Genomic DNA, 25,453 nt, shown 5'->3' with positions numbered 1-25,453 from the left:
AAGCTTCAATCCTACTCACTTGTTGTCGTTTCACATGTGACTGATCTTCCAAAGTCTTCTTCACAATTAACGGTTTTCCACTGTCCTGACTTCGTGTCCATGACCGTACATGTGTCAACAAATGTCCCTTCAGATGTTTCCCCAGGAGCCCAGTTTGAGTAATTTACTTCAGACTGATCAAACCATCTGAAGGCGGTGCCTGAAGAGCAAAGTCAGTTCATGGTACACCAAAGAGAGATTCATGGGATACAGATCTACTTGAATTTTATGCTCACCAGAATAAGAGATGCAAATGCAACATTTTTCCAGTTTTAGCACTGAAAACATCTCCAAACTCTCCAACATAAGATACTGCACAAGATCAGCATCAAGCACCCTGCTACAGAAAAGATCCTACGCTGGCTCAATATATAATTCAGCACAAACTGGCACTAAATTGTATTTGCACACAGTGACCAAAAAAGATTCTTGGTGTGGGGAACAGAAAAAAATCATTTCCACTCAGTAAGATCGGGTTATTTCAAGCTACTGAACCTAAGAGGATCCTGAACTAAAACCAATGTAAATTTTCCTTTACTCGTGCAAGTAATTTTTTTTGGCTCCTTGTGAAAGTTCAAGTTCACTGTTAGTTGGTGCTGAAGCGGTTTGTGCTCTGGATTTGCCATCACTGGAAAATAGGTTAAGAATTCCTAAACTAATTTAGCATAGAACTCTTACAACTTGTTGAAAGAAAGTTTCATCCCCTTCTTGCATTAGTTGGTTGGATTCAAAACCACTGTCCTAGAGATGAAAAGACAATATTGCATTATTTGCACTGGCAACTGGTTGATCAGTTTGGACCAGAATTGTATAGAGGGGTATAAAACATATTATAATTTAGTATTAATCTGCTGATTCCAGACAACTTACTTCCTCCTTCCCATTTCTCTTATCACAGTCTGAGGGGACAGCCAGTAAAATAATTTTAAAAACTTAATTTAGACGATCAATTATTTTGGGTTTTGTTTACTGAGTCACTGTTGACATAATGAATAGATTTGTTTACCAACCAAATAACCTAGTTATATGGAGACATCAGCAACTAACTTCATGCTGTTACATTGGTAAACACGGCAAATTTAACTTTAGTATGTACATTGTGGAAACGTCAATGTAGACCAAAGGTTCAGCAAACTTTAAAAGTCCTGGATAGAAGGTGGATAATATGATATGTCAACATAACTTATTACTTGCTCATTATACATATTTAGAGAAATGAGAAAATAGCGAGGTTTACATGCTAGCAATCACATATGACAAAGAACAGCGAACCTGTTTTGTCTGTCAGTTATGGAGTGCTATTTACTCTTGTTTCCTAAACTGTTGAAGGGTCCTCCTTAAAGCAGAAATATTGTTCAATTGAATCAGAGAATAATTTGCTGGGGGGGGGAGGGTTCGGGGGGCCATAAAATTCCAGCCAGAGTCATTTATGGCACAGGTGGCGGCCAATTGGCCCATCGAATCCATGCAGGCTCTTCACAGAGCTATCAGGTCAGTCGCACTCCCCTGCAAGTTTATTTCATCAAGTGGCCGCCCAATTTCCTTTTGAAGTCATTGATTGTCTCCGCTTTCACCACCCTAGTCGGCAGAGTTCCAGGTCATTAGCAATCACTGCGAGAAAAAGTTCTCTCACGTTCCCGCTGCATTTCTTTCCCAAAGCCCTCGTATTTAATGAGCACCAAAATGGACCTAATTGCATGCATCGTTTGTACTTGACAAGCAGAGTTTTAACTCCACAGCATGTGTCTTTTGTACTTCAGCCCTGATTGACAGGCTTGGATTCCAGAAGGACTTAGGAGCAGTTAAGTCCGATCCACAACTTGGTGGGGCGGTGAGAGCTGGCTGGCGAGTCTGATAGTGGTGGTTTTTAGATCCATGAGCCTGTGGTTGGTGGGAGAGTGGGGGTAGGGCTTGATCCCAAGGGTCTTTGTTTGGCCTGGGGGTCTGATGTGGAATGGGGGTGGAGCATAGGGTGCATTCCTGCTCCTCTAATCCCACAAGTAGTGCAGTAAAGGCACTTATTTTCCCTCCAAAGTTTTCCTTGCCTCCCTTCAGTCGCTGGGTTTCCAGAGGCCTGGGAAACCTGGCTGGCCACTGTAAAGCCTGCAAAGTGAATCGGAGGCTGCCAGCCCCATTAAAACATTTAAATTGCCAACCCAACTCCTGGGAGCACGTAGACTGTTGCCATCTGTGTTAAACCTGGAAGTGGGCAAGTTGGAGATGGGTTTCAGATTTTTAAAATTTTAACATCTAACCCGACACCAACCCACCCACTTTTGGGTGCTAAGTTTCAGCTCTGGGTTTTTGTTGAATGGAAAACTTTTATCCCTCTAAAATAGGCAGAATAAATGGAAGTGAAAGCTTGAAACTTAAAGCAAGAAAGAAAACAAAGTCAGAAGAGGCAGAATAGAGACATTATTCAGGAAAACAATGAAAATTAAGTTAAAATGAAAAAGGACAGAAAAATTAGGGAAGAGGAAAGGAGGGGAAATGGAGATGGTGTTTTAAATTTTTAAAAATTGCTTAGTGTACTGTTTTATAATTGTATTTCTGATGCGAGTAGCTTGATTACTATAATAATAGTGTTGTTTCAGTGTTAAAATGCAAAAGCTGAAAAAAAATTGAATAATAGACAAAATTAAAGGCAAAAAAAAACTTAAAACAAAGGCATATGATGAATTAGGACTAATCATGAGAAATATAGAAAGTGTAGTTTGAGGTGAAAAGGGAGATAAGAAAGGCTAAAAGAAAGTATGAAAAAAGCTGGCAAAATGAAAATTTTTACTAAGCATATAGAAAGGTAAAAGAAATAGTGAGGTTGGACCGTTCAGGGAGAATGGAGCCTAATTTTAGGAGATGAAGATATGGCAGAGATATTTTAAAAATGTTGTAGGTTTTTTTAACAAATGATAGCAGGAGTGAGAATGTAAGTGTATTAGAGGAGGATATAGAACAGTTGTCCAGAATTTACTGCTGAAAAGGAACTGGTTCAGCAAAAGCTAGCAAGACACAGGGTGAATAAAGCACCTTACACCTTAGTCTGTTAAAATAAGTTAGAGAAGAGATAGCAGAGGCTCTGGCCACAAAATTTCAATCCTCAAAAATGTAGAAATTGTCCCACAGGTGTAGCCAGTGTGACACCCTTGTTCAAGAGAGGATCAACTAGGTATCTATAGGAAGTTAGTCTAACGTCAGTTGTAGGCAAACTCTTAAAATTCATAATTTGAGGTAAAAATAGTAAGCATTTAGAAATTAATCTGTTAATCGAGGTCAGCTGCCATGGAATTGTTAAAGGCAGGTTGCAGTTAATAAATTTAATAGTGATTTAAGAAATAACTGATTGGACAGAAAGAAGAACTGCAGTAGATTATATGGATCTTCAAAAGGTGTTCAATAAGGCATCGTGTATGTTGAGATGATTCGTGCTTTGAACGCAAGCTCAAAATTTGCAGAAGATATGGGATGCGTTTTGGATTATTTTAACTAAAAGCTAGCATAGACACGGTGGGCTGAATGACCTACTGCTGTAAGTATCTACGGTTCTATGGAGTCAAAGCTCTAATAAACAGTGTATTTCACATGGCTAATGCTGGATTATAATTTTTTTTTTAAAAAACAAAAATGTCTAACTCCTAAAACATGCAGTCAGTTTTTTTTTTGTTGCTCAGTGCTATTTAGCAGTTGCCACACATCAAACTGAGGGATTCTTTGATAATCAGCAGAGATAAACACATGGAAATTAATTAACTTTGCAAATTGTTGGCGTAGCTACAGATTTCTTGTCAGAATAATAACTTAACAGAACATGCCAAAAATTGTTACACTGAAAAATCAGTTTTGGCATGGAATTTTGTGATATGAAAAAATGCCTGTCATTAAATTTATACAGTATCAGATGCTTCCTTTGACAATGTAAACAAATATTCTTTCTTTCTTTCTTTTCTAAAGTATTTATAATTAATATGCTTCCTACACAAGATAGGATGAAAATAAGTCACTGTTCAAAATAAAAAACACCCAAAGAAATCAATTGATTATGGTATAATTCACTAAGTAGGGTGAATGAATCTAGGATTATGCTTTATTATTCAATTATTCTAAATATCTTGCAGCATGAAATATAATCAATCAAAACCGAAATGAAACCTTTGCAAAATACAATTGTTGCAACTTTATTTTTTTTTTATAGAACAAACCAGCGAATACTTACTGTCTGTATCAAAGACCATACCCAACCAAATTGTTCCAGGCTGCACAGTCTTTTTAAACTGATCAACAATGAACTGGTTTTCTTTTTCACTAAGTATGCTGACAATATCGGCACCTGGAGCTGAGGAAAAAGTAATTGGTCACAAATGAAACAAAATGATTACAATTAAAGGTTGAATGTTAAATAAAATTTAATTACTTTAAAAAGATACCTTCAAACCCATAATTTAAAAATGGGATTAATTAATAAGTCTATTTGCATTCCTTAATGTCATAGTAAATTTGTCAGTTAACTTGAATCAATGTAGTTAAATTACTGAGACTTAAAAGTTAAATATGAAAAATATTTTTGCTTTATCATATTCCTCCACAGCTATTGTTTAAGTTTGAATCAAATCGTTCTCAATCTTAGTATCCTGTTCGAGTCCAAGCTGAGCTTCTGACCCCACATACTCTCCAGGACAAAGAGCGTTTTCTTCCATCTCTGTAACATTGCCCACCTCTGCCTCTACTTCAACCCAGCTGATGCTGAAACCCTCATCCATGCCTTCGTCACTTCCAGCTTTGATTATTCCATTGTTCTCCTGGTTGGCCTTCTATCCAGAAACTTGAGCTCATCCAAACATCTGCCCTTATCCTATTTCACACCAGGTCTCTCGTATCACCTGTCCTTACTGTCCTACCTTGGTCCCCGATTTCCCACCTCCCTCCACCCCACCCCCCCACACAAAGCTTCCAATTTAAAATGCTCATCCTCATGTTATATCCCTCCATAACCTCATCTCTCCCTATTGTAGTACCCTCCTCTAGCCTTTCAAACTCCCTCTAAACTCTGATTCTGGACTTTTGGGCAATAGCCCTCTCTTCACCCCACCATTGACGGATGTGCCTTCAGCTGTCTGGGCCCCAACATCTGGAATTCCCTCCCTAAATCCTTCCAGCTCTTCAACTCCCCAACCTCCTTCAAGACTCTCCTTAAAACTCACCTCGACAAAACTTTTTGCCACCCTTGCTCATCTCTCTCTCTTTGGTTCAGTATTTCGGTCTGATTGCACTTCTATGAAGTGCTTTGGAATGTTGCTCTATGTTAAAGGTACTATAAAAATGCAAGTTGTTGTTCAATCAGTAACTAAATCTGAAATGCTTGCTACAATCTCAAAGTATTTTGTATGAAATAGCATTCAACAAATCTTTTAAAATAATTTAAAATGGGATACAGTACCACTTTCTTTGCAGATTTCTTGCGCTTTGCTCATTTTGTAGCCATTTCCTGGAGTTGGAATGAAAGTGTACCATTTGCTTCCAAATGAAACCCATGTGACATCAGAATCAAAAGCACATTCTTTCAAAAAGGAAGAAGACTGTTATAGCCAGCTTTCAAATTCATTGATTTTCAATATTAAATTTCTTACAGTTAAAGTTTCAGAGAACCTACTATACTGAATAGTAAGTCAGTATTGTGAAAGTCAACATCAGTCAATTTTGTAACATTGGTGACGTAGTCATTCTAATTCCCCTGGATCCTCCATTCCCCAATTTCTCCCTATTTGTTACCAGGTGTCCACATTGATGGAGGGGCCACTGCACTTGTTTCAGTGACTGCATTCCAAGTATACACTGCAGAAACAAGCAGACAGCTGGACCAGTAATTGACAAAGTTCCTTTGACCTGTAGTAAATACTACTGGTTCACAGACAGAACAGAAAAACTGTACTTATGCAATTGCAGGATACAATTTCGAAACCATTGGAACCATAGAAGTTTACAGAAGAAGGAACGCATTTGGTCCATCAGGTCTCTGCTGCGTCATCACTAGGACAATCCAAAACTAATCCCATTGCCCTGTCCTTTCTTCATAGACATCTATCTTCCTCTTTTTCACATGCTTTTCCCATTCAAAAAAACCAATGATTTCTGGCTCAATTCATGCTATGACAAGTTTCTGCATAAATAAAAACTTCTAAACTCTTTTCTCTTTAGGTGATAATTTTAAATTGATTTTCTACTTGGAGATGGTTAGGGTGAAATAGGAAAAACTAAATGCTTTATAGTTTGAGAGACATCTATTAAATCTATTCTTGGGCCGCTCAGCTCCAGAGAAACCCAAGAGTTGATTTAATTGAGGCTTTTAAAAAAAAAAGCATTTTGTTTAGGTGGAAATATTCCCAGCAACGTAAGTATCTTCTCATAAGTATAGTTTCATGTCCTTGTATCATCCTGGTGAATCTATACTATATTCTCTCCACAGCTTTAATGCCTTTTCTAATTGGGTGCACAGAGTTTCATCACAGTTTGCATATCTAATGGAGGCTGAAAATTGTGGCCCAAACCTCTACCATCCCTTGGCTTCCTTCAACAGTTTCGGGTGCATGAAATCAGAGATGAGTGACTTACCGACTCTAAATTGCTATTTTTTTCCAGTCACAATTTCTTTGGTACAGACATCTCAACAGTTGTTCTACATGCTTCTCTAGACTTCTGCATTCTCATTTCTATCATTATTTGTAAAAGCTGATGCAACGTATTTAATATCTGCTACTTATTTAATATCTCCTATTTGTCTGAACAACCATCTTGCATGTAGGAACACATGGTGTAGAGCATTGATTAATGGAATGGGTTTGTCATTGTTCCAATACGCAACGTACTAGTCTCAGCATAGGAGTGCAGTTTTAAAGCTTTATTTTCTTTTACATTTCACACCAACTTGCTTGCAAGGCAAAAAAAATTGCATTTATATAGCACCCATCCCAAAAGATTTTCCGAAGTAGTTTATAATCAACAGATTACTTTTGAAATGCATTGGCTGCTGTTAAGTGACAGCCAATTTGTGCACAGAAAATTTCCACAAAGAGCAACTGACTGAATAATTAGCTACTCTGCTTTTGCTGATATTGTTTGAGGAAGGAATTCTGGCTATGACACCAGAACTTACTGGTGTTCAAAAGCTGCCATGGAATAACTTACATCGATTGAAACTGAGGCTGTGTCTGGCTACTTAAGGTCTCATCAAAATGATGGCACCTTTGACAAGCAGCGCTCACTCAGTGCTGCACTGCATTGTCAGCCTAGATCAGGGGTTCTCAATCTGGGGAACTGCAATTAGATTTCAAGGGATCCGCAAATTGGTTTGCCCCATTAGTGGTCACCCGCGAGTTGGTTTCTTCATGCCATCAGTAGTCTTCCCTGCTCCAGTGTATTGAGATGATTGGAATAGTATCAGATACAAAGACTGTGCATGTGCAGATTCTCATTGTTGGATGCCATTTGCAACGTTTTTTTTTTTGATTGCTTCTATCCTCATAAACATAACCCACTTGCTGCTTTTAACTATTAGATAAAATAGAGGGAGTTAGGACTTCTTGAAACCAGAGTTGTGCGTAAAAATCAGTGAGTTAGTCTGGCGTTGCATTGGCCAAGGTAGCAAGACTTCCTTTCAAGCCTTTATTTTTCTCCTCATGTGGAAGCTGGTTCGTGTACGCTAGAAGCCAGTCACAATTGAAAGGAGACATTTCTCCACATTAAAATAGTGGTCGAGATTGGGACGGGATTGCTGTCAATGGAGAGTGTGCACACCATGTGACCTGGGGGGGTGGAAGAGGGGTAGAAAGAAAGACTTGCCAGTCTCTCTGGGCCTGCAGGCCAGGCCATAACTCATTGCGGGGTTTGATATTGAGTTAAGAGGAAATGGGTCTTTCAGACTAATTGTAGCATTGCTACTGCCACCCTAGCTCAGATCTGGTAACTCAGCATAGAGTCAGGAATCAAACCACCTCCACTCTATCCAGGCCACTCAAAATTTTGTACATTTCAATCAGATCTCCCTCAGCCTTCTCTTTTCCAAGGAGAACAACCCCAGCTTATTGAATCTTTCCTCATTGCTGCATTTTTCCAGTCCTGGCAACATCCTCGTAAATTTCCTCTCTAGTGCAATTACACCCTTTCTGTAATGAGGTGACCAGAACTGCACACGGTGCTGAAGTTGTGGCCTAACCAATGAGTTATACAGTTCCAGCATAACCTCCCTCCTCTTGTATTCTATACTTTGGCTAATAAAGGAAAAGATTCCATATGCCTTCTTAACTGCCTTATCAACTTGCCCTGCTACCTTCAGGGATTTGTGGACATTCACTCCAAGGTCCCTCATTTCCTCTACACTTCTCAGTATTATCCCATTAATTGTGTATTCCTTTGCCTTGTTTGACCTCCCCAAATGCATCACCTCATACTTCTCCAGGTTGAATTCCACTTGTCACTTTTCTGCCCATCTGACCAGACCTTCAATATCTTCCTGCAGACTACAGCTACCCTCCTCATTATCTACCACACAGCCAATCCGTTGTGTCGTCTGCAAACTTCTTGCTCATGCCCCCTACAGTTACGCCCAAATCGTTAATATACACCACAAAAAGCAGGGGAACCATTACTGAGTCCTGTGGAATGCCAATGGAAACAGCCCTCCAGTCACTAAAGCAGCTGTCAACAATTACCCTTTGTTTCCTGCCACTGAACCAATTTTGTATCCACCTTGCTCAATTTCCCTGGATCCCATGGGATTTTTTTTAAAAATCCAATTTGCCATGTGGGATCATGTCAAAAGCCTTGCTAAAATCCATGTAGACCACATCAACTGCACTACCCTCATCTATCTTCGTTGTTACTGCTTCAAAACATTCGATCAAGTTGGTCAAACAAGATCTTCCCTTAACAAATCCATGCTGACTATCCTTGATTAACCTGTGCTTTCTAAGTGACAGTTTATCCTGTCTCACAGAATATATTTCAATAATTTCCCCACTACTGAGGTAGTGGGCACCTCTCATCCTTCTAAACTCCAATGAATACAGACTCAACCTGTCCAACCTTTCCTCATAAGATAACCCTCTCATCCCAAGAATGAGTAGAGTGAACCTTCTCTGAACTGCTTCCAATGAATTATATCCTTTCTTAGGTAAGGAAACCAAAACTGTACACAATACTCTAGATGTGGTCACATCCTGTTCAACTATTGCAAAACATCTCTACTTTTATATTCCATTCCCTTACAATAAACAACATTGCATTTGCCTTAAATCATTTGCTGTACCTGCATACTAACCTTTAGTGTTTCGTGTACTAGGACACCCGGATCCTTCTGCATCTCAGAGTTCTGCAATCTCTCTCCATTTAAATATGTTGCTTTTCTATTTTTCCAGCCAAAAAGTGTTTAAGTTCACACTTTCCCACATTATACTCCATCTGCCAAATCTTTGCCCACTCACTTAACCTGTCTATATCCCTTTGCAGACTCCTTATGTCCTCTTCACAACTTATTCTCCTATCTGTCTTTGTGTCATTAGAAAATTTAGCAATCATACATTCTGCAGTAACACTCATTAATTTTATTAAATTCAGAGCAACAAACTCCAGGTGTTTTGCTGCATTTTGAGGAAGCGGGTGTAGAGCAGAATTCCTTGCTCATGCATGCAGAGGCAACTTGGCAATCATCAGGGATGCTTGCTTTCTTAGCGGATTAAAAAACCTGAACTTGCTGAGGTGCTGAATGATGACATGTGGCTGACTAAACTGGATTACCTCACAGACGTATTCAGTGAAATGAGTAAGTTAAATAAAGTTACGCAAGGTGGAAAAACTCAATCTTTTTGTCCTTTTTAGAACATTACAGCGCAGTACAGGCCCTTCGGCCCTCGATGTTGCGCCGACCTATGTCCTGCATGAAAAGAACTGATGCATTCAAAAGAAAACTGCAAGTCTGGAAAGTTCTTGCTTGTGGGAGAAATGGATATGTTTGAGCTCCTACCTGCTTTCATTCAAGAAAAAAACATGGATATTAACATAATCAAACGACAGTTGGTAGCACATCTTATTGGTCAACAAATGTAATACTTATTTTCCAGAATTCACGATGGAACAATCTGATACACACCTGTGGGCTACAAACTCCTGTAGTGAGAATACTGAATCTAACTGCCACTGTCTGTCCTAAAGCTATTTGAAGAGCTCGCTGACATGACATCAGACAGCACCCTCAGAACCACGTTCAGTGAAATATCACTGGAGGCATTTTGGATATTATGGGAATAGTTTGGGAAAGTGGAGTCATGGTAGAAGGTCAGTCAGGATCATATTGAATGGTGGAGGACTTTTGGTGTGAATGTACCAATGATCCCATTTAGTACAACCTTCGCCTGCAAAACTGTGTTTTCATTGCTATCATTGCCGAAAATCAAGTAACAAGCCAGGATGAACATTGATCATGACTAATTTGAGAACACTGTGCCAGCAGAATAGAGAAAGGTGTATTATTCCATATGCTGAACATAGTTTAGCTTATGCATCATAACCACAAGTCCTTTTAAGCAATTTCAATGGACAATCCATGAGCCTTCCTTTCAACTGCCTACAAATGCACCTCCAAAGTGGTAATTTTCAGTTATTTTGAACATAATTTCATCATAAAAAGATTTAAAATCAATGGAAGGAAAATTGATGCATTCTTTTACAGGCACAGCCTCTGACCCACCTGATCTTCCAATATTCTAGTGTACCTGAACACAAAATTAAGAAAATCTCCCGAGAAGTCTAATTTCCTATTTGATTCAAAGGGTCAAAAAGTCTTAATTCTGATTTTCTTCTTAAATAACAATGATTTTCAGAGACTGAAGTCTATCCAGCAAACCACAAAGGCCTCAAAGCAAACTGACAGGTAAGAAACAATATGGTAAACTTACATTTACATGGTAGAAAGTGTACATCTGAGGCCTGAGATACCAAATTGAGAAAACCACAACCTCTTTTGCTAAAGTTCTAAAACTATCTTGGATAGTAATTTCAGCTTACTGAATCTTCATACTAAATTATGGTAGCTGCCACCCATATAATTGAGACCAAATAAAAAAGTGTCACCATCTTGCAGGACAACAACTTCAGACTAAAGGCTTAAAGTGGGGATGCATAAATTTGATAGCCACTTTCGTGAAGAATGTAATCAGGTGTTGCGGTTTAAAAGCCTTATCAAGCAGATACTACAACAGTAAAAGGATCTGCATCCCTTCACGAGATATTGACAATCACGGTCATCTCACCTTGGGTCAAACATCTGCCATTTTCAGATGTACAACTCTTTAGCAAAAAGCTTATGGTCAGACACAATAGTGTCACTGTCCCAAATTTTGCACCTTGGGAGTCAGTCTAATTCGTTTATTCATTTGGTTCTTCCCAATGGAATCGCCAGATTAAATGACTGAGGCAATGCCTTGCCATCTGCAGAATCCTCATGAATCATAAATCCTCAGTTTATCTCAACTTGTCCTTGAAAATGGGCCACGGGTAGAGTATCAATGCAGTTACAGTTTGTACACATACCGATTTTGACTTTCAAGATAGGTTCATCATAGGCACTTTTCACAATGGAGGCATAGATTGGTAAGGGCATGATGTTCGTATTATCATTCCATGAAAACTCTTCTTTATTGAGTCCAAGTCCAGGCAGTGGTTTAGAAATGTTAATGCTGAGCTCAAGTTAGAACAGTAAGTCCTCTGAGAAGTGCCCAAAAGCTTTCACACAATCTCTCTCTTCAATTCAAGTTGGCCAGCTTGGATGCAACAAATACAGTTTGCTCTGAGTGAAGCTCCCAGTTCAGAGATGTCATCTTTACACAGAATTTAAAGCCAGAGTCCAAGGAGATAGGGAAAGATGGAGGCTGTTAAAATGGCATGGACTGGGAGCCTGAGCACACCTTGTGCAGTGTAGGATACACTCTCCTTCAGTATTCCCTCTTTCCTGCCCTTGGCTTCCTTTATTATTGCCTTGTGGGTGGCTTTCTAATTCTTGGAACATCTCACACAACAGCTGATGGTGTCAAACCACTAACAAAGATAACTACAGTGGATCCGGTCTTGATAGGTGAAGTGCAAGAAGAGATGCATATGTCACATGCTCAAACCCTCAGGAATATCTCCACTCAGAGGTGGCAACTTAACCTTGACATGCAACCACAATTGGATAGGAGAGTGATCAGGCCATTGAGTTAAGCACAGCAGAAAAGCTGTGTGGATTGGAAACTGGCATGAGGCCAAGAAAAACAAGAAATGTGATTTAAATAAAAGCCAAGTATAAAAATAAGATATCATGGCTGCCTTTATGTTGTGAGGAACTGATTGGTTTATGGTAACCATGTGACATACTACATAACCAATCAGCAACTTGACAGACTTACAGATTTGGAATTGTCTGGACAGAAATATAAGCAACATTTACATTCGAAAGACTTAGCCTACGGGATTTACTTGTGAAAACAGCACTTACAACTGGGACATTTGCAGATATTGTTGTCCTTGTTTAGTTTTTGGCAACAGGCAAAATTCGTCTGAAGAGAATTAATGAAATACAGAAGTGTTTTGGTAAAAGACTAGTCAGCATCTAGGAAATCTCCAAAGTTTAATTAAAACTCGAATCGATTTGATGCAATTCTTCGTTAGGAAGAATTCACTTTTCACCCGAGCAAGAGTGTTTGACCGTTAGAGGGCGTTAAATATATAGCCCTAAATTCTAATTGTGATTTTTTTTAAGTATAACGTTTGTCATTTTTAAACTTACTGTGAATTACCATGTGTTGACACCGTTTAGAAATCACAAGCTCCAGCTATCAATCAATGTTCCCTCCACCCCGAGATTCAGTCAGGATAACATTCCCAAGCAACTCTGGATTAATGTTTAAGCGGCTGTTACAGAATAACTCCCAATTATAACATAGATCAGAGTACAGATCGTTTGATTATAACTTTTTGACTCTTACTTCTAACTTGGCAGAGGAGGAGGGGAAGCAATGAGTTCGAAAATCTCGGAAAGCTGTTCCACTTAATGAAGAAATCAGAAATACTGAAGGAAAGAAGGTCCGAAAGGTTGAAAACTCACCCGGTTTGTTTGCGGACGACAATGTAAAAAGACACCATGCGATCAAATACACCGAACAGAAAGCTCGACTTTTCCTAATGTCCATATTTAAAACCTCAATTTCCAGGCTTTTCACAGTATCTGAAAACAGATGTAAGGAGCCATAACTCTAACCTCATGAACATTTGAACTTTAAATGCGTCATATTTGCGTTGCTGTGTAATATGTTGCAAAACGAATTGGCAAAAAAAAGCAAAAGCGTCTGACTAAGCTCTTGCAGCGGGAAATGAACACCAATACCAGTTAATTGCAAAGACAACACACGTGTCTCAATTTCAAAACTCCTTTAATTGAAAACAGCCAAACACATTATCAGTTGTAAATCTGCGCGCAGTCGAATTCGACTTTGTAATAGTACCGGTGGAATGTCAAATTATCAAACCCCAGAATAAAAAACAATGAAACACTCTCAATTTAGTTGCAAATGGCAATTTCCTTTAAGTAATGAACATTCCAGAAGGCATGCCTAAAAGCAAAAATAAACTTGTGTGACAAGTGAAACTTTGTATTAGAAATTCTGCATTGCTTGTTTATTCAGTAATATTGCCTCGACCCTGAAATTGTACTCCAGTTTCACCACTTCTTAGCTTAAAATAGGGGGAAATCAGAGCAGCAGTGGCCGCCAAAGCACTCAATGCTGGAATTGTCAGGCACGATCTTCCAGGAGGCGGGGAAACTCCGTGGCGGTCCCTCCACCGCTCTGCAATGGGACCCAAATTAGCATATTTAAACAACACATTTGCATGAATTAAAATATAAACTGCAGCAATCTTACTTTCAGTTCCTGACTCTCAGTGCAATGAACAGCATTTGATTGTCCAGGGAGTGAACTTTGCACTCTGATGGGTGTGGGGGGTGAAGGGGTGAACTCTGCGTTATGGTGAACTGTTCGCAGGGCTGGCAGCCTTTTAAAAACAGTGCCAGCACCTGCTCCTTCAACTGATGACGCCATGAACGGTTTTTATCGAGGTTCATCCCAAGCAGCTCTGTAACACAGGAGTCTGTGCTCTACAGGCTGTTCCCAGGGACGCACACCGAGACAAACATCAACTGCTGCTGGAGGACTATCAATTCGGTGAAAGAAGCCCTTTGGTCTGCCCGAAACTTGCTGGTCTTCCAGCGCAAAGAGTTGTCCACCACCGAATGTTGCAGACTGGCACATTCCAAGGTCCAGGACTACGTGCTGAGGGACGCACTAAAGCTTGGGGCAGCCGCAGCAAAGGCTCAATGGGGAAAGACCACAGTGTAAGGTCCCCCCACCAAGCTGAACTGAGGGGCTGGATCCATGGGAAACCCCTCGAACTGTATTGGAGAAATTTTGTGTGCTGTAAATGTAAAAATATATATGGCATGACAATGAAATGGAAGGGTTGTGAGGCAACTCATGATTGTACAGAAGGTAACTGATCACCTTTGCACTGTTTCAGTTTAAAATAACTTACCTTTTGTTTCGGCAGACACGGGGACTGCTGGGTAAGTAAACCTATATATTCGGGCAGTGGCTAAACCCGAAGCACTACATGTGTAGTGTCTCCCACCCATCCTCCTCCTCTAACCAAAAAAAGGACTCTTGTGTGGAGGGTTTGGTAAGGTAAGGTTTTCCTTTTTTTTAAATCTCTGTTGTCAATTTAGTGCAGAGGGGATGGAAGCTAGGGCAGTTACATGCTCCTCTTGCAGGATGTGGGAGGTGTGTGTCCCTGCTGACTTCACCTGTGAGAAGTGCACCCAATTCCAGCTCCTCGCAGACCGCGTTAGGGAACTGGAGCTGGAGCTGGATGAACTTCGGATCATTCAGGATGCTGAGGGGGTGATAGCAAGCAGTTATAGGGAAGTAGTGACACCTAAGTTACAGGATAAAGGTAGCTGGGTGACCGTCAGGGGAGGGAAAGGGAATAGGCGGACAGTGCAGGGATCCCCTTGTGCCATTCCCCTCAATAATACGTATACCATTTTGGATACGGTTGGGGGGGGACGACCTACCAGAGGAAAGCCACAGTGGCCAGGTCTCTGGCACTGAGCCTGGCTCAGTGGCTCAGAAGGGAAGGGGGGAGAATAGGAGAGCGGTAGTGAGAGGAGATTCAATGGTTAGAGGAACAGACAGGAGATTCTGTGGTCGCGAACGAGACTCCCGGAAGGTATGTTGCCTCCCGGGTGCCAGGGTCAGGGATGTCTCGGATCGAGTCCACAGGATTCTTAAGGGGGAAGAGGAGGGGGAGCAGCCAGAGGTCGTGGTACATATCAGTACCAATGACATAGCTAGGAAAAGGGATGAAAAGCAAATATAGGGAGTTAGGTTGGAAGCTGAAAGGCAGGACGAGCAGAGTAGTAATCTCAGCATTGTTACCGGTGCCACGTGCTAGTGAGGCTAGAAACAGGGAGCGAGTGCAGCTGAACACGTGGCTACAGAACTGGTGTAGGAGGGAGGGATTCAGATATGTGGATCATTGGGATACCTTCTGGGGAAGGTGGGACCTGTACAAGAAGGATGGGTTGCATCTGAATTGGAGGGGCACCAATATCCTGGGCGGGAGGTTTGCTAGAGCTCTTCGGGAGGGTTTAAACTAGTTTGGCAGGGGGATGGGAACCGGAACCGGAGCCACGGATCAGTCGATGGGGTAGCTGTTGAACAGGCAGATACCGAGTGCAGAGAGTCTGTGAGGAAGGTTAGACAGTTGACAGGGCAAAGCTGCAGCCAGTATGATGGGTTGAAGTGTGTCTATTTTAACGCAAGAAGTGTCAGGAATAAGGGTGATGAACTTAGAGCATGGATCAGTACTTGGAGCTACGATGTTGTGGCCATTACGGAGACGTGGATATCATAGGGGCAGGAATGGATGTTGGATGTTCCGGGGTTTAGATGTTTCAAAAGGAATAGGGAGGGAGGTAAAAGAGGTGGGGGAGTGGCATTGTTAATCAGGGATAGTATCACAGCTGCAGAAAGGGAGGTCATTGAGGAGGGTTTGTCTACTGAGTCATTATGGGTGGAAGTCAGAAACAGGAAAGGAGCAGTCACTTTGTTGGGAGTTTTCTATAGACCCCCCAATAGCAACAGAGACATGGAGGAACAGATTGGGAGGCAGATTTTGGAAAGGTGCAGAAGTAATAGTGGCGGCACAGTGGTGCAGTGGTTAGCACCGCAGCCTCACAGCTCCAGGGACCTGGGTTCGATTCCGGGTACTGCCTGTGTGGAGTTTGCAAGTTCTCCCTGTGTCTGCGTGGGTTTTCTCCGGGTGCTCCAGTTTCCTCCCACAAGCCAAAAGACTTGCAGGTTGATAGGTAAATTGGCCATTATAAATTGTCACTAGTATAGGTAGGTGGTAGGGAAATATAGGGACAGGTGGGGATGTTTGGTAGGAATATGGGATTAGTGTAGGATTAGTATAAATGGGTGGCTGATGTTCGGCACAGACTCGGTGGGCCGAAGGGCCTGTTTCAGTGCTGTATCTCTAATCTAATCTAACAGGGTTGTTGTCATGGGTGACTTCAACTTCCCTAATATTGATTGGAACCTCCTTAGTGCAAATAGTTTGGATGGACCAGTTTTTGTCAGGTGTGTCCAGGAAGGTTTCCTGACTCAATATGTAGATAGGCCGACTAGAGGGGAGACTATGTTGGACTTGGTGCTTGGCAACGAACCAGGCCAGGTGGCAGATCTCTCGGTGGGAGAGCATTTCGGTGATAGTGATCACAACTCCCTGACCTTTACTATAGTCATGGAGAGGGACAGGAGCAGACGGGATGGGAAAATATTTAATTGGGGGAGGGGGAATTACAATGCTATTAGGCAGGAACTGGGGAGCATAAATTGGGAACAGATGTTCTCAGGGAAATGCACGACAGAAATGTGGAGGTTGTTTAGGGAGCACTTGCTGCGACTGCTGGATAGGTTTGTCCCGATGAGGCAGGGAAGGGATGGTAGGGTGAAGGAACCTTGGATGACAAGAGATGTGGAACAGCTAGTCAAGAGAAAGAAGGAAGCTTACTTAAGGTTGAGGAAGCAAGGATCAGACAGGGCTCTGGAGGGTTACAAGGTAGCCAGGAAGGAACTGAAGAATGGACTTAGGAGAGCTAGAAGGGGACATGAAAAAGTCTTGGCGGGTAGGATTAAAGAAAATCCCAAGGCGTTCTACACTTATGTGAGGAACAAGAGGATGGCCAGAGTGAGGGTAGGGCCGATCAGGGATAGTGGAGGGAACTTGTGCCTGGAGTCGGAGGAGGTAGGGGAGGTCCTAAATGAATACTTTGCTTCAGTATTCACTAGTGAGAGGGACCTGGTCGTTTGTGAGGACAGTGTGGAACAGGCTGATATGCTCGAACAGGTTGAGGTTAAGAGGGAGGATGTGCTGGAAATTTTGAATGATATGAGGACAGATAAGTCCCCGGGGCCAGACGGGATACACCCAAGGATATTACGGGAAGCGAGGGAAGAGATTGCTGCGCCTTTGGCGATGATCTTTGTGTCTTCACTGTCCACTGGAGTAGTACCGGATGATTGGAGGGTGGCAAATATTGTTCCCTTGTTCAAGAAAGGGAATAGGGATAACCCTGGGAATTATAGACCAGTCAGTCTTACGTCGGTAGTGGGCAAATTATTGGAGAGTATTCTGAGAGACAGGATTTATGATTATTTGGAAAAGCATGGTTTGATTAGAGACAGTCAGCATAGCTTTGTAAGGGGCAGGTCATGCCTCTCAAGCCTTATTGAATTCTTTGAAGATGTGACAAAACACATTGATGAAGGAAGAGCAGTGGATGTGGTGTATATGGATTTTAGCAAGGCGTTTGATAAGGTTCCCCATGGTAGGCTCATTCAGAAAGTGAGGAGGCATGGGATTCAGGGAAAGTTGGCTGTCTGGATACAAAATTGGCAGGCCCATCGAAGTCAGAGGGTGGTAGTAGATGGAAAGTATTCAGCATGGAGCTCGGTGACCAGTGGTGTTCCACAAGGATCTGTTCTGGGACCTCTGCTCTTTGTGATTTTTATAAATGACTTGGATGAGGAAGTGGAAGGCTGGGTTAGCAAGTTTGCCGATGACACGAAGGTTGCTGGAGTTGTGGATAGTGTGGAAGGCTGTTGTAGGTTGCAACGGGACATTGACAGGATGCAGAGCTGGGCTGAGAAGTGGCAGATGGAGTTCAACCTGGAAAAGTGTGAAGTGATTCATTTTGGAAGGTCGAATTTGAATGCGGAATGCAGGCTTAAAGACAGGATTCTTGGTAGTGTGGAGGAACAGAGGGATCTTGGGGTCCATGTCCATAGATCGCTCAAAGTTGCCACCCAAGTTGATAGGGTTGTTAAGAAGGCGTATGGTGTGTTGGCTTTCATTAACAGGGGGATTGAGTTTAAGAGCCGCGAGGTTATGCTGCAGCTCTATAAGGCCCTGGTTCGACCACACTTGGAATATTGTGTTCAGTTCTGGTCGCCTCATTATAGGAAGGATTTGGAAGCTTTGGAGAGGGTGCAGAGGAGATTTACCAGGATGCTGCCTGGACTGGAGGGTATGTCCTACTAAGAAAGTTTGAGGGAGCTAGGGTTTTTCTCATTGGAGCGAAGAAGGGTGAGAGGTGACTTGATCGAGGGGTACAAGATGATGAGAGGCATAGATAGAGTGGATAGCCAGAGACTTTTTCCCAGGGTGGAAAGGGCTATCACCAGGGGGCATAATTTTAAGGTGATTGGAGGAAGGTTTCGGGGAGATTAGATTAGATTAGAGATACAGCACTGAAACAGGCCCTTCGGCCCACCGAGTCTGTGCCGAACATCAACCACCCATTTATACTAATCCTACACTAATCCCATATTCCTACCAAACATCCCCACCTGTCCCTATAATTTCCCTACCACCTACCTATACTAGTGACAATTTATAATGGCCAATTTACCTACCAACCTGCAAGTCTTTTGGCTTGTGGGAGGAAACCGGAGCACCCGGAGAAAACCCACGCAGACACAGGGAGAACTTGCAAACTCCACACAGGCAGTACCCGGAATCGAACCTGGGTCCCTGGAGCTGTGAGGCTGCGGTGCTAACCACTGCGCCACTGTGCCGCCCAATTTGTCAGAGGTAGGTTCTTTACACAGTGTGGTCGGTGCGTGGAATGCGCTGCCAGCGGTGGTAGTAGAGGCAGATACATTAGGGGCATTTAAGCGACTCTTGGATAGGTACATGGATGATAGTAGAATGAAGGGTATGTAGGTAGTTTGATTTTAGAGTAGGTTAAAGGTTCAGCACAACATCGTGGGCCGAAGGGCCTGTACTGTTCTATGTTCGTATTTTTTGACTTGATGCGGTTTTAAACTGTTTGGGAATGTAATTTTAAAAGATTTTTATGAATAAAGTATATTTTGGAAATTAAAAAAAAATGACGACGCCATGAACGGCATTGCTGAAACCGCCCAGCCACGTGAATGCGGCAGGAGGGGGCAGCCACCGTGAATATGTAAAATGGCCACCTGCCGCATAATTGTGTCGGCACGGCGACATGCGTGCATTGTGGTCGGATGCCATGTTTTGTGCCCACCACCAGAAGTGGTGGCAGGAGTACAAAATCCAGCCCATAAGGTGGAAGTGAGTTTTTGAGCCTGATTGCTGAAATGTGAGATTTGCTGGAAGTTGTCGTCCAGGACATTCACACTTCAGAATTTGGCTGCCTCGAGTTCTATAAGGAAATCATGATTGTGGGTGAAATTCTCCCATGGATAAAGATTCTACAAATAGTCATGTGACAGCAGCAGAGGAGCACCAGAATGAGGCACAGACCTAGATCATAATGATCATTCAGATGGCCATCAAGGTCATTTCGGAGCACTTTCATTGCCATGACATATTGGGAGGGATTGTGCAGTCTAGGTAGTTTGCTCCACATTGTCATAGCCTGTTGTACAATGCAGAAAATCTCCATTCTAAAAAGCTTCGACGTGGACATAGCTACTTTGGAGGCAAATATACACAGAGGAAAATATCAGGATGGCTGTCACTCAGGACTCCTTAGTGACTACTGCAAGGAGCAACAGAGTACATCTAATCATTGAATCCTTCTCTTCTACCTTTATCAACATTTCCTTAACTTCTTCTCCCCCTTTAAATAACATACTGAAGCTGGTAGGCAGGAAAGTGGAGTTGAGTCCAAAAACAGATCAGCCACGATCTTATAGAATGGTGGAACAGGCTCGAGGGGCCGAATAGCCTACTCCTGCTCCTAGTTCATATGATCAATCCAGTACCTATTTCATAACATAACAACATATTACACCTATTTTCCCCTACATGACCACTTCAAAATGATCAACTTATTGAAATGCATCAACATCAAATAGTGCATCCTTTCTTGTATAACTGTAATCTCAATGAATAACAGAGCACGACATCAGTGTGCATTCTCCTTTAATACAATAAACTCCAAAGTGATTAGAAGCTGACCTACTTTTTCTTAGATGGTTAATGTGCCTTTCTTTCTCCAATTCTAGTGCTTTTCTGAGTTAAACCTGAAGTCCAGTACTGCAAGACAGTTTGCCGTCCCTGTGCTAAAACAGGCTTAAGGGACTGAGATGGCCCTATTCTTATGGTAGTTTGCCTCTGGGAGGGAGCTGCTGCTGACTGCAGGGAATACGGAAAAATCTTGAAAGGTCAACAGTGAAAGAATTATAAATATGTTAAGAGAAAGACAGTGGCTAAGGGAAATATAGGGCCAATAAAGACAGTTATATAATAATATAAAGTCTTGCATTTATATAGTACCTTTACATACAAACATATGAATTAGGAGCAGGAGTAGGCCACTCAGCCCCTGGAGCCTGCTCCACCATTCAATAAATTCATGGCTGGTCTGATTACTCCACATTTCCACCTACCCCCGATAACCTCCCACCCCATTGCTTATCAGGAATCTATCTACCTCTGCCTTTAAAATATTCAAAGACTCTGCTTCCACCACCTTTTGAGGAAGAGAGTTCCAAAGACTCACGATCCTCAGAGAAAAAAATTCTCCTCATCTCTGTCTTAAATGGGCGACCCCTTATTTTTAAACAGTGACCCCTAGTTCTAGATTCTCCCACAAGGGGAAACATCCTTTCCATATCCACCTTGTCAAGACCCCTCAGGATCTTATTTGTTTCAAACATAGAAACATAGAAAATAGAAGCAGGAGTAGGCCATTTGGCCCTTTGAGCCTGCTCCGCCATTCGTTATGATCATGGCTGATCATCGAACTCAGTAACCTGCTCCTGCTTTCCCCCCATATCCTTTGATCCCTTTTGCCCCAAGAGCTATATCTAACTCCTTCTTGAAAACATACAATATTTTGGACTCAACTGCTTTCTGTGGTAGCGAATTCCATAGGCGCACCACTCTCTGGGTGAAGTAATTTCTCCTCATCTCAGCCCTGAAAGTTGCCTCTTTTCTACATTCCAGCAGATACAAGCCCAGCCTGTCCAATCCCCCCTTGTAAGACAGCCCACCCATTCCAGGTATTAGTTTAGTAAACCTTCTCTGAAGTGCCTCCAACTCATGACTTCAGGACAACTCAAAGGACCTAACAACCAATGAAGTACTTTTGAAGTGAAATCATCGTTGTAATGTATGAAACGTGGCAGCCAATTTACCTACAGCAAGGTTCCACAAGCAGTAATGTGATGTAACCAGATATTCAGTTTTAGTGATGTTGGTTGAGAGATTAATATTGGCCAGGAAATCTCCCCCACTCTTCAAAAACAGCTATGGTATCTATTATGTCTAGCCGAGAGGTCAGACATGGTTTCGGTTTAATGTCTCAATTGAAAGACGACAATAAGGAAATGGAAGTACTATTATATGTTTACTTTGTATCTGCTGGCACAATAGAGGAATAGGACAAAATTGCAGTGGTAGAGGGAAATGAAATATATCAAAAGGAGGAGCTGTTGAATTTAATATAAGTAAAAAAGTAGTAACGGAGGAAATAATCAGTATTAAGTTAAACAAATCTGAATGACCTGTTGGTTTCCACCTCAGGGTATGGAAAGAAGTAAGAAAATCACAGATATGTTAGTAATAATCTTTCAAAATTCTCTTGATTTAGTAATTGTACCATTGGATTGGAAAGGGTCTTTCCATTAATTAAGAACGGTGGGAGAGAGAAACGAGGAAATTACAGACCTGTCAGTCTAACATGTGTCGTGGAGAAGTTATTAGAATCTGCCTTTAGGAACAGAGTGACTGAGCTCTTGAACAAATTTGAGCTGATTAGAAAGAGTCAATATGGATTTGTGAAAGGTAAGTAATGTAAGACTAATCTAATTGAATTTTTTGAGGATATCCCCAAATTAGTAGGATAAGGGAGTGCTTATGGATGTTATATATATGGACATCCAGAAGGCATTTAATAAGGTTCCAAGGAAGAGGTTGTTAGCAAAAATGAAAGCACATGAAATTGGGTTTGCAACAGAAGTAGAAATTGGTTAGGAGGTAAACAGAGATTGACTTTAAAGGTAATTACTCTGAATATGGGATCTGCCAAGTGGTGTTCTGCAGAGATCTGCACTGTGGCCTCAGTTTTTCGTCATGCTAATCAATGACTTGTAAAGAAATAGAGAGCTATAAAACCAAGTTTGAAGCCAACACTAAGTTAGGAAGCATAGTAAGCAGCACAGATGGGAGTATGAAGTTATAATGGGATATAGGTTAAGTGAGTGTGCACACTATAGCAAATGGAATTCAATGTAGTGAAGTGTGAGGTCATCTACTTTGGATTCAAGAAAAACACATGACAGTAGCTTCTAAATGCTGAGAAGCTAGAAATGGTGGAGGAGCAGAGATTTGGGGTCCATTTACACAAATCACTAAAAGCTAGTGGACAGATACAAAAAGCAATCAAAAGTGCCAATGAAACGTTGGCCTTTATCTCAAGGGAACTGGAATATAACGGAATGGAAATTATGCCTTGGTCAGAATTCAGCGAGTATTGCATTCATTTTTGGGCACCAAATGATGGGATAGATACAGAGAAACTCTTTACTTGGCAGAATCCAGAACAAAAGGGCATAATAAAATTAGAGCTAGACCATTTAGGAATGAAATAAGGAAGCATCTTTTCATACAAATGGTAGTAGAAATCTGAAACTTTCTCCCTAAATGGATGTGAATGCTGGGTCAATTGGAATTTTCAAGACTGAGAATAATTGATTTTTTTTGTTGGTGTTACGACCAGGTGAGAAAGAAATCTTCAATATCTGTTCGTATGTAAATGTTTTTTCCAGCCAAGGTTTGGCAGTCCTTGCAACAGGCCTTCTCTTCTTCCCAACAACAATTTGAAATTTAATCTCCATGTGGCAAAATTAATCTGCCTCATTCTTGGCAGGTGGGGGCCTGCCTGACAGTTGGGCATGGCTATTGTTACGGAAACCACACCTGCCAAATGGAAACATATTAATTTCATTATATGGAACACTATTTGACAAAATAGTGTCAAACAAACCTCGCAGGTAATACTCTGTCAAACAAAGAGCTGGTCCCATGATTAACCTACTAGCCAAGCTGGGAATTGATTGAATTGGACATCACAGAAATGTTTTGAGGCAGACTGCAATTTTGAAAACCAAAGAGAAGCAAGGTCTCTCTTTCTCTCTCTCTGTCTCAGTCTCTCTCTCTCACGCAAAGCTCCAGGGACCCATGGAAGTAACTTAAGCCTCAAGACAGAAGACCCCTGCAGCCTTCTGGTACCAGCAAAATACGTTTGAAAGTGCGCACTAGGCTCCAACGAGAACTGCAAGACTTAACTGCCAGACCTAACTCCAATCAAGGCCTTCATATCCAAAACAAAAAGTAGTAACTGAATTTCATCATCTACTTCAAACCTTCCCCCTTTAATTCTTTCTCCTCTTCTACATCTATTTTTGTGTGTGTTTTATCGCGTATGCATGCTGCATGGTTGCACCGTGTATTTTTAGTAGTTTTAACTGAGTTAGAGTGTTAAGGTTAATAGACCTACACCTTTCTTGTTTAAACCTGAGAAAGCCTGCTTTATTGGTTCCTTTACACATACAATTAGAGAGCAGTGAGCAGGGACTCACTGAGGGGAAGCTGAAAACACTGTGTTTTAAAAGTTAAACCCTGATATGGCCGAACCAGGAGAGGGGCCAGAGGGGAGCCTGGGACCCCTTCCTCACCTGGTCATAACAGAAATTTAGGGGCTTATCCGGGATTGGACCCACTGACAAATGAGAAATTGGAAGTGGGAAATCTAATTGATCCCAATAAAAAGAGAAAAAGATTTCAATGTAGGTTTTCTTGCAGTTGTGTGTGCTAGAATACAAACAAGTCCGCGACCAAAGTCAGTACACTCCCAAGCCAGGGTAAAATAACTTGGGATAAGTTAAAGGCACTGTCTATGGAAGAGTTGAGGAATCTGGCTGAGCTGTGTGGGATCACTTTCCATGCCAAAGCTAGGAAATCCGAACTTCTAAGACTAATGGCCAACCACTTTTCCCTCGAATGTGAAGAATCAGAAGGAAGGTTAGAAATAGACTCCGACAGGTTATTGCTAGCAAAAGGTACAACTGGAACAGAAGAAACTTGAATTAGAGGAGAGAGAGAAAGAAATTTCCAGAAGGAACAGGAGGAAAGAGAGCTGAGGCAGGTGACTAGGGGGAAACAGAGTAACCCCAGTGAAAGCATGGAAAATACTAGTGTGGCGCTGTGTACAGAATTTTAAAAATTTTCCCAATTGATTCCAAAATTCAATGAGGGAGACGTGGAAGAATTTTTTTTATAGCTTTTGAGAAACTTGCAAGGCAGTTAAAATGGCCGGCTGAGAGTTGGACTCTTCTTAGCTAACAAGAAAAGCCCATGAGGTTTATTCCCTGTTGCCAGATGAAAGTTCATCAAATTATGAACTGTCAAAAATTGCTATACTCAGGGCATATGAGCCCTCAGGAAACAGACTGATCAAACTTACTTGGAGTTTGAGAGAAGTAAACAGCTGGCTTTTGACCTGTGGTTGAGGGCTCTTAAAGTGCAGCCCAGCTGTGAAAACTTCAGATAGGTGATTGTTCTAGAGGAAATTAAAAACTCTCTCCCACTTTCCATAAAGACCCATGTGGAGGAACAAAAAGCACATCGAGCGAGGCAAGCCACAGTTCTGGCTGATAAGTTTGCTGTAATAAACAAGTCGGTTCCCCGGGGGAAACCTTTCCTAGTCACCCCCACAAGTCCGAAAATGACAAAGGGTGGGAAAGTGATAGGAGCACAAGCAGTCCTGGGAGAGAAAGAAAAG

The 25,453-nt window shown here is 41.7% G+C and overlaps 1 protein-coding gene across 3 annotated transcripts in view; it reads right to left on the bottom strand.

Annotated features, from left to right (window-relative positions):
• The window catches only part of cd302 (CD302 molecule), a 30,671-nt gene extending 17,313 nt beyond the window's left edge, over positions 1–13,358 (bottom strand). Inside the window, exons 1-4 of one of the 3 annotated variants that reach the window (XM_068035272.1) lie at positions 13,166–13,358; positions 5,471–5,590; positions 4,250–4,369; positions 20–199 (exon numbers count right to left, since the gene is read on the bottom strand). In XM_068035272.1, coding sequence (XP_067891373.1) covers positions 20–199; positions 4,250–4,369; positions 5,471–5,590; positions 13,166–13,250 — 505 coding nt within the window. In that variant the 5' untranslated portion in view covers positions 13,251–13,358. Of the gene's footprint in view, positions 1–19; positions 200–4,249; positions 4,370–5,470; positions 5,591–12,847; positions 12,928–13,165 lie in introns of those variants that run through there. The other 2 variants (XM_068035271.1, XM_068035273.1) reach the window with 2 other exon arrangements.
• Between the last annotated feature and the right edge of the window lie 12,095 nt (positions 13,359–25,453).

Source organism: Heterodontus francisci, chromosome 7 (assembly GCF_036365525.1).
Source record: "Heterodontus francisci isolate sHetFra1 chromosome 7, sHetFra1.hap1, whole genome shotgun sequence".
Classification (NCBI taxonomy): Eukaryota; Metazoa; Chordata; class Chondrichthyes; order Heterodontiformes; family Heterodontidae; genus Heterodontus; species Heterodontus francisci.
Note: the sequence above shows the minus strand (reverse complement) of the source record. Positions and strands in the feature narration are given on the sequence as shown.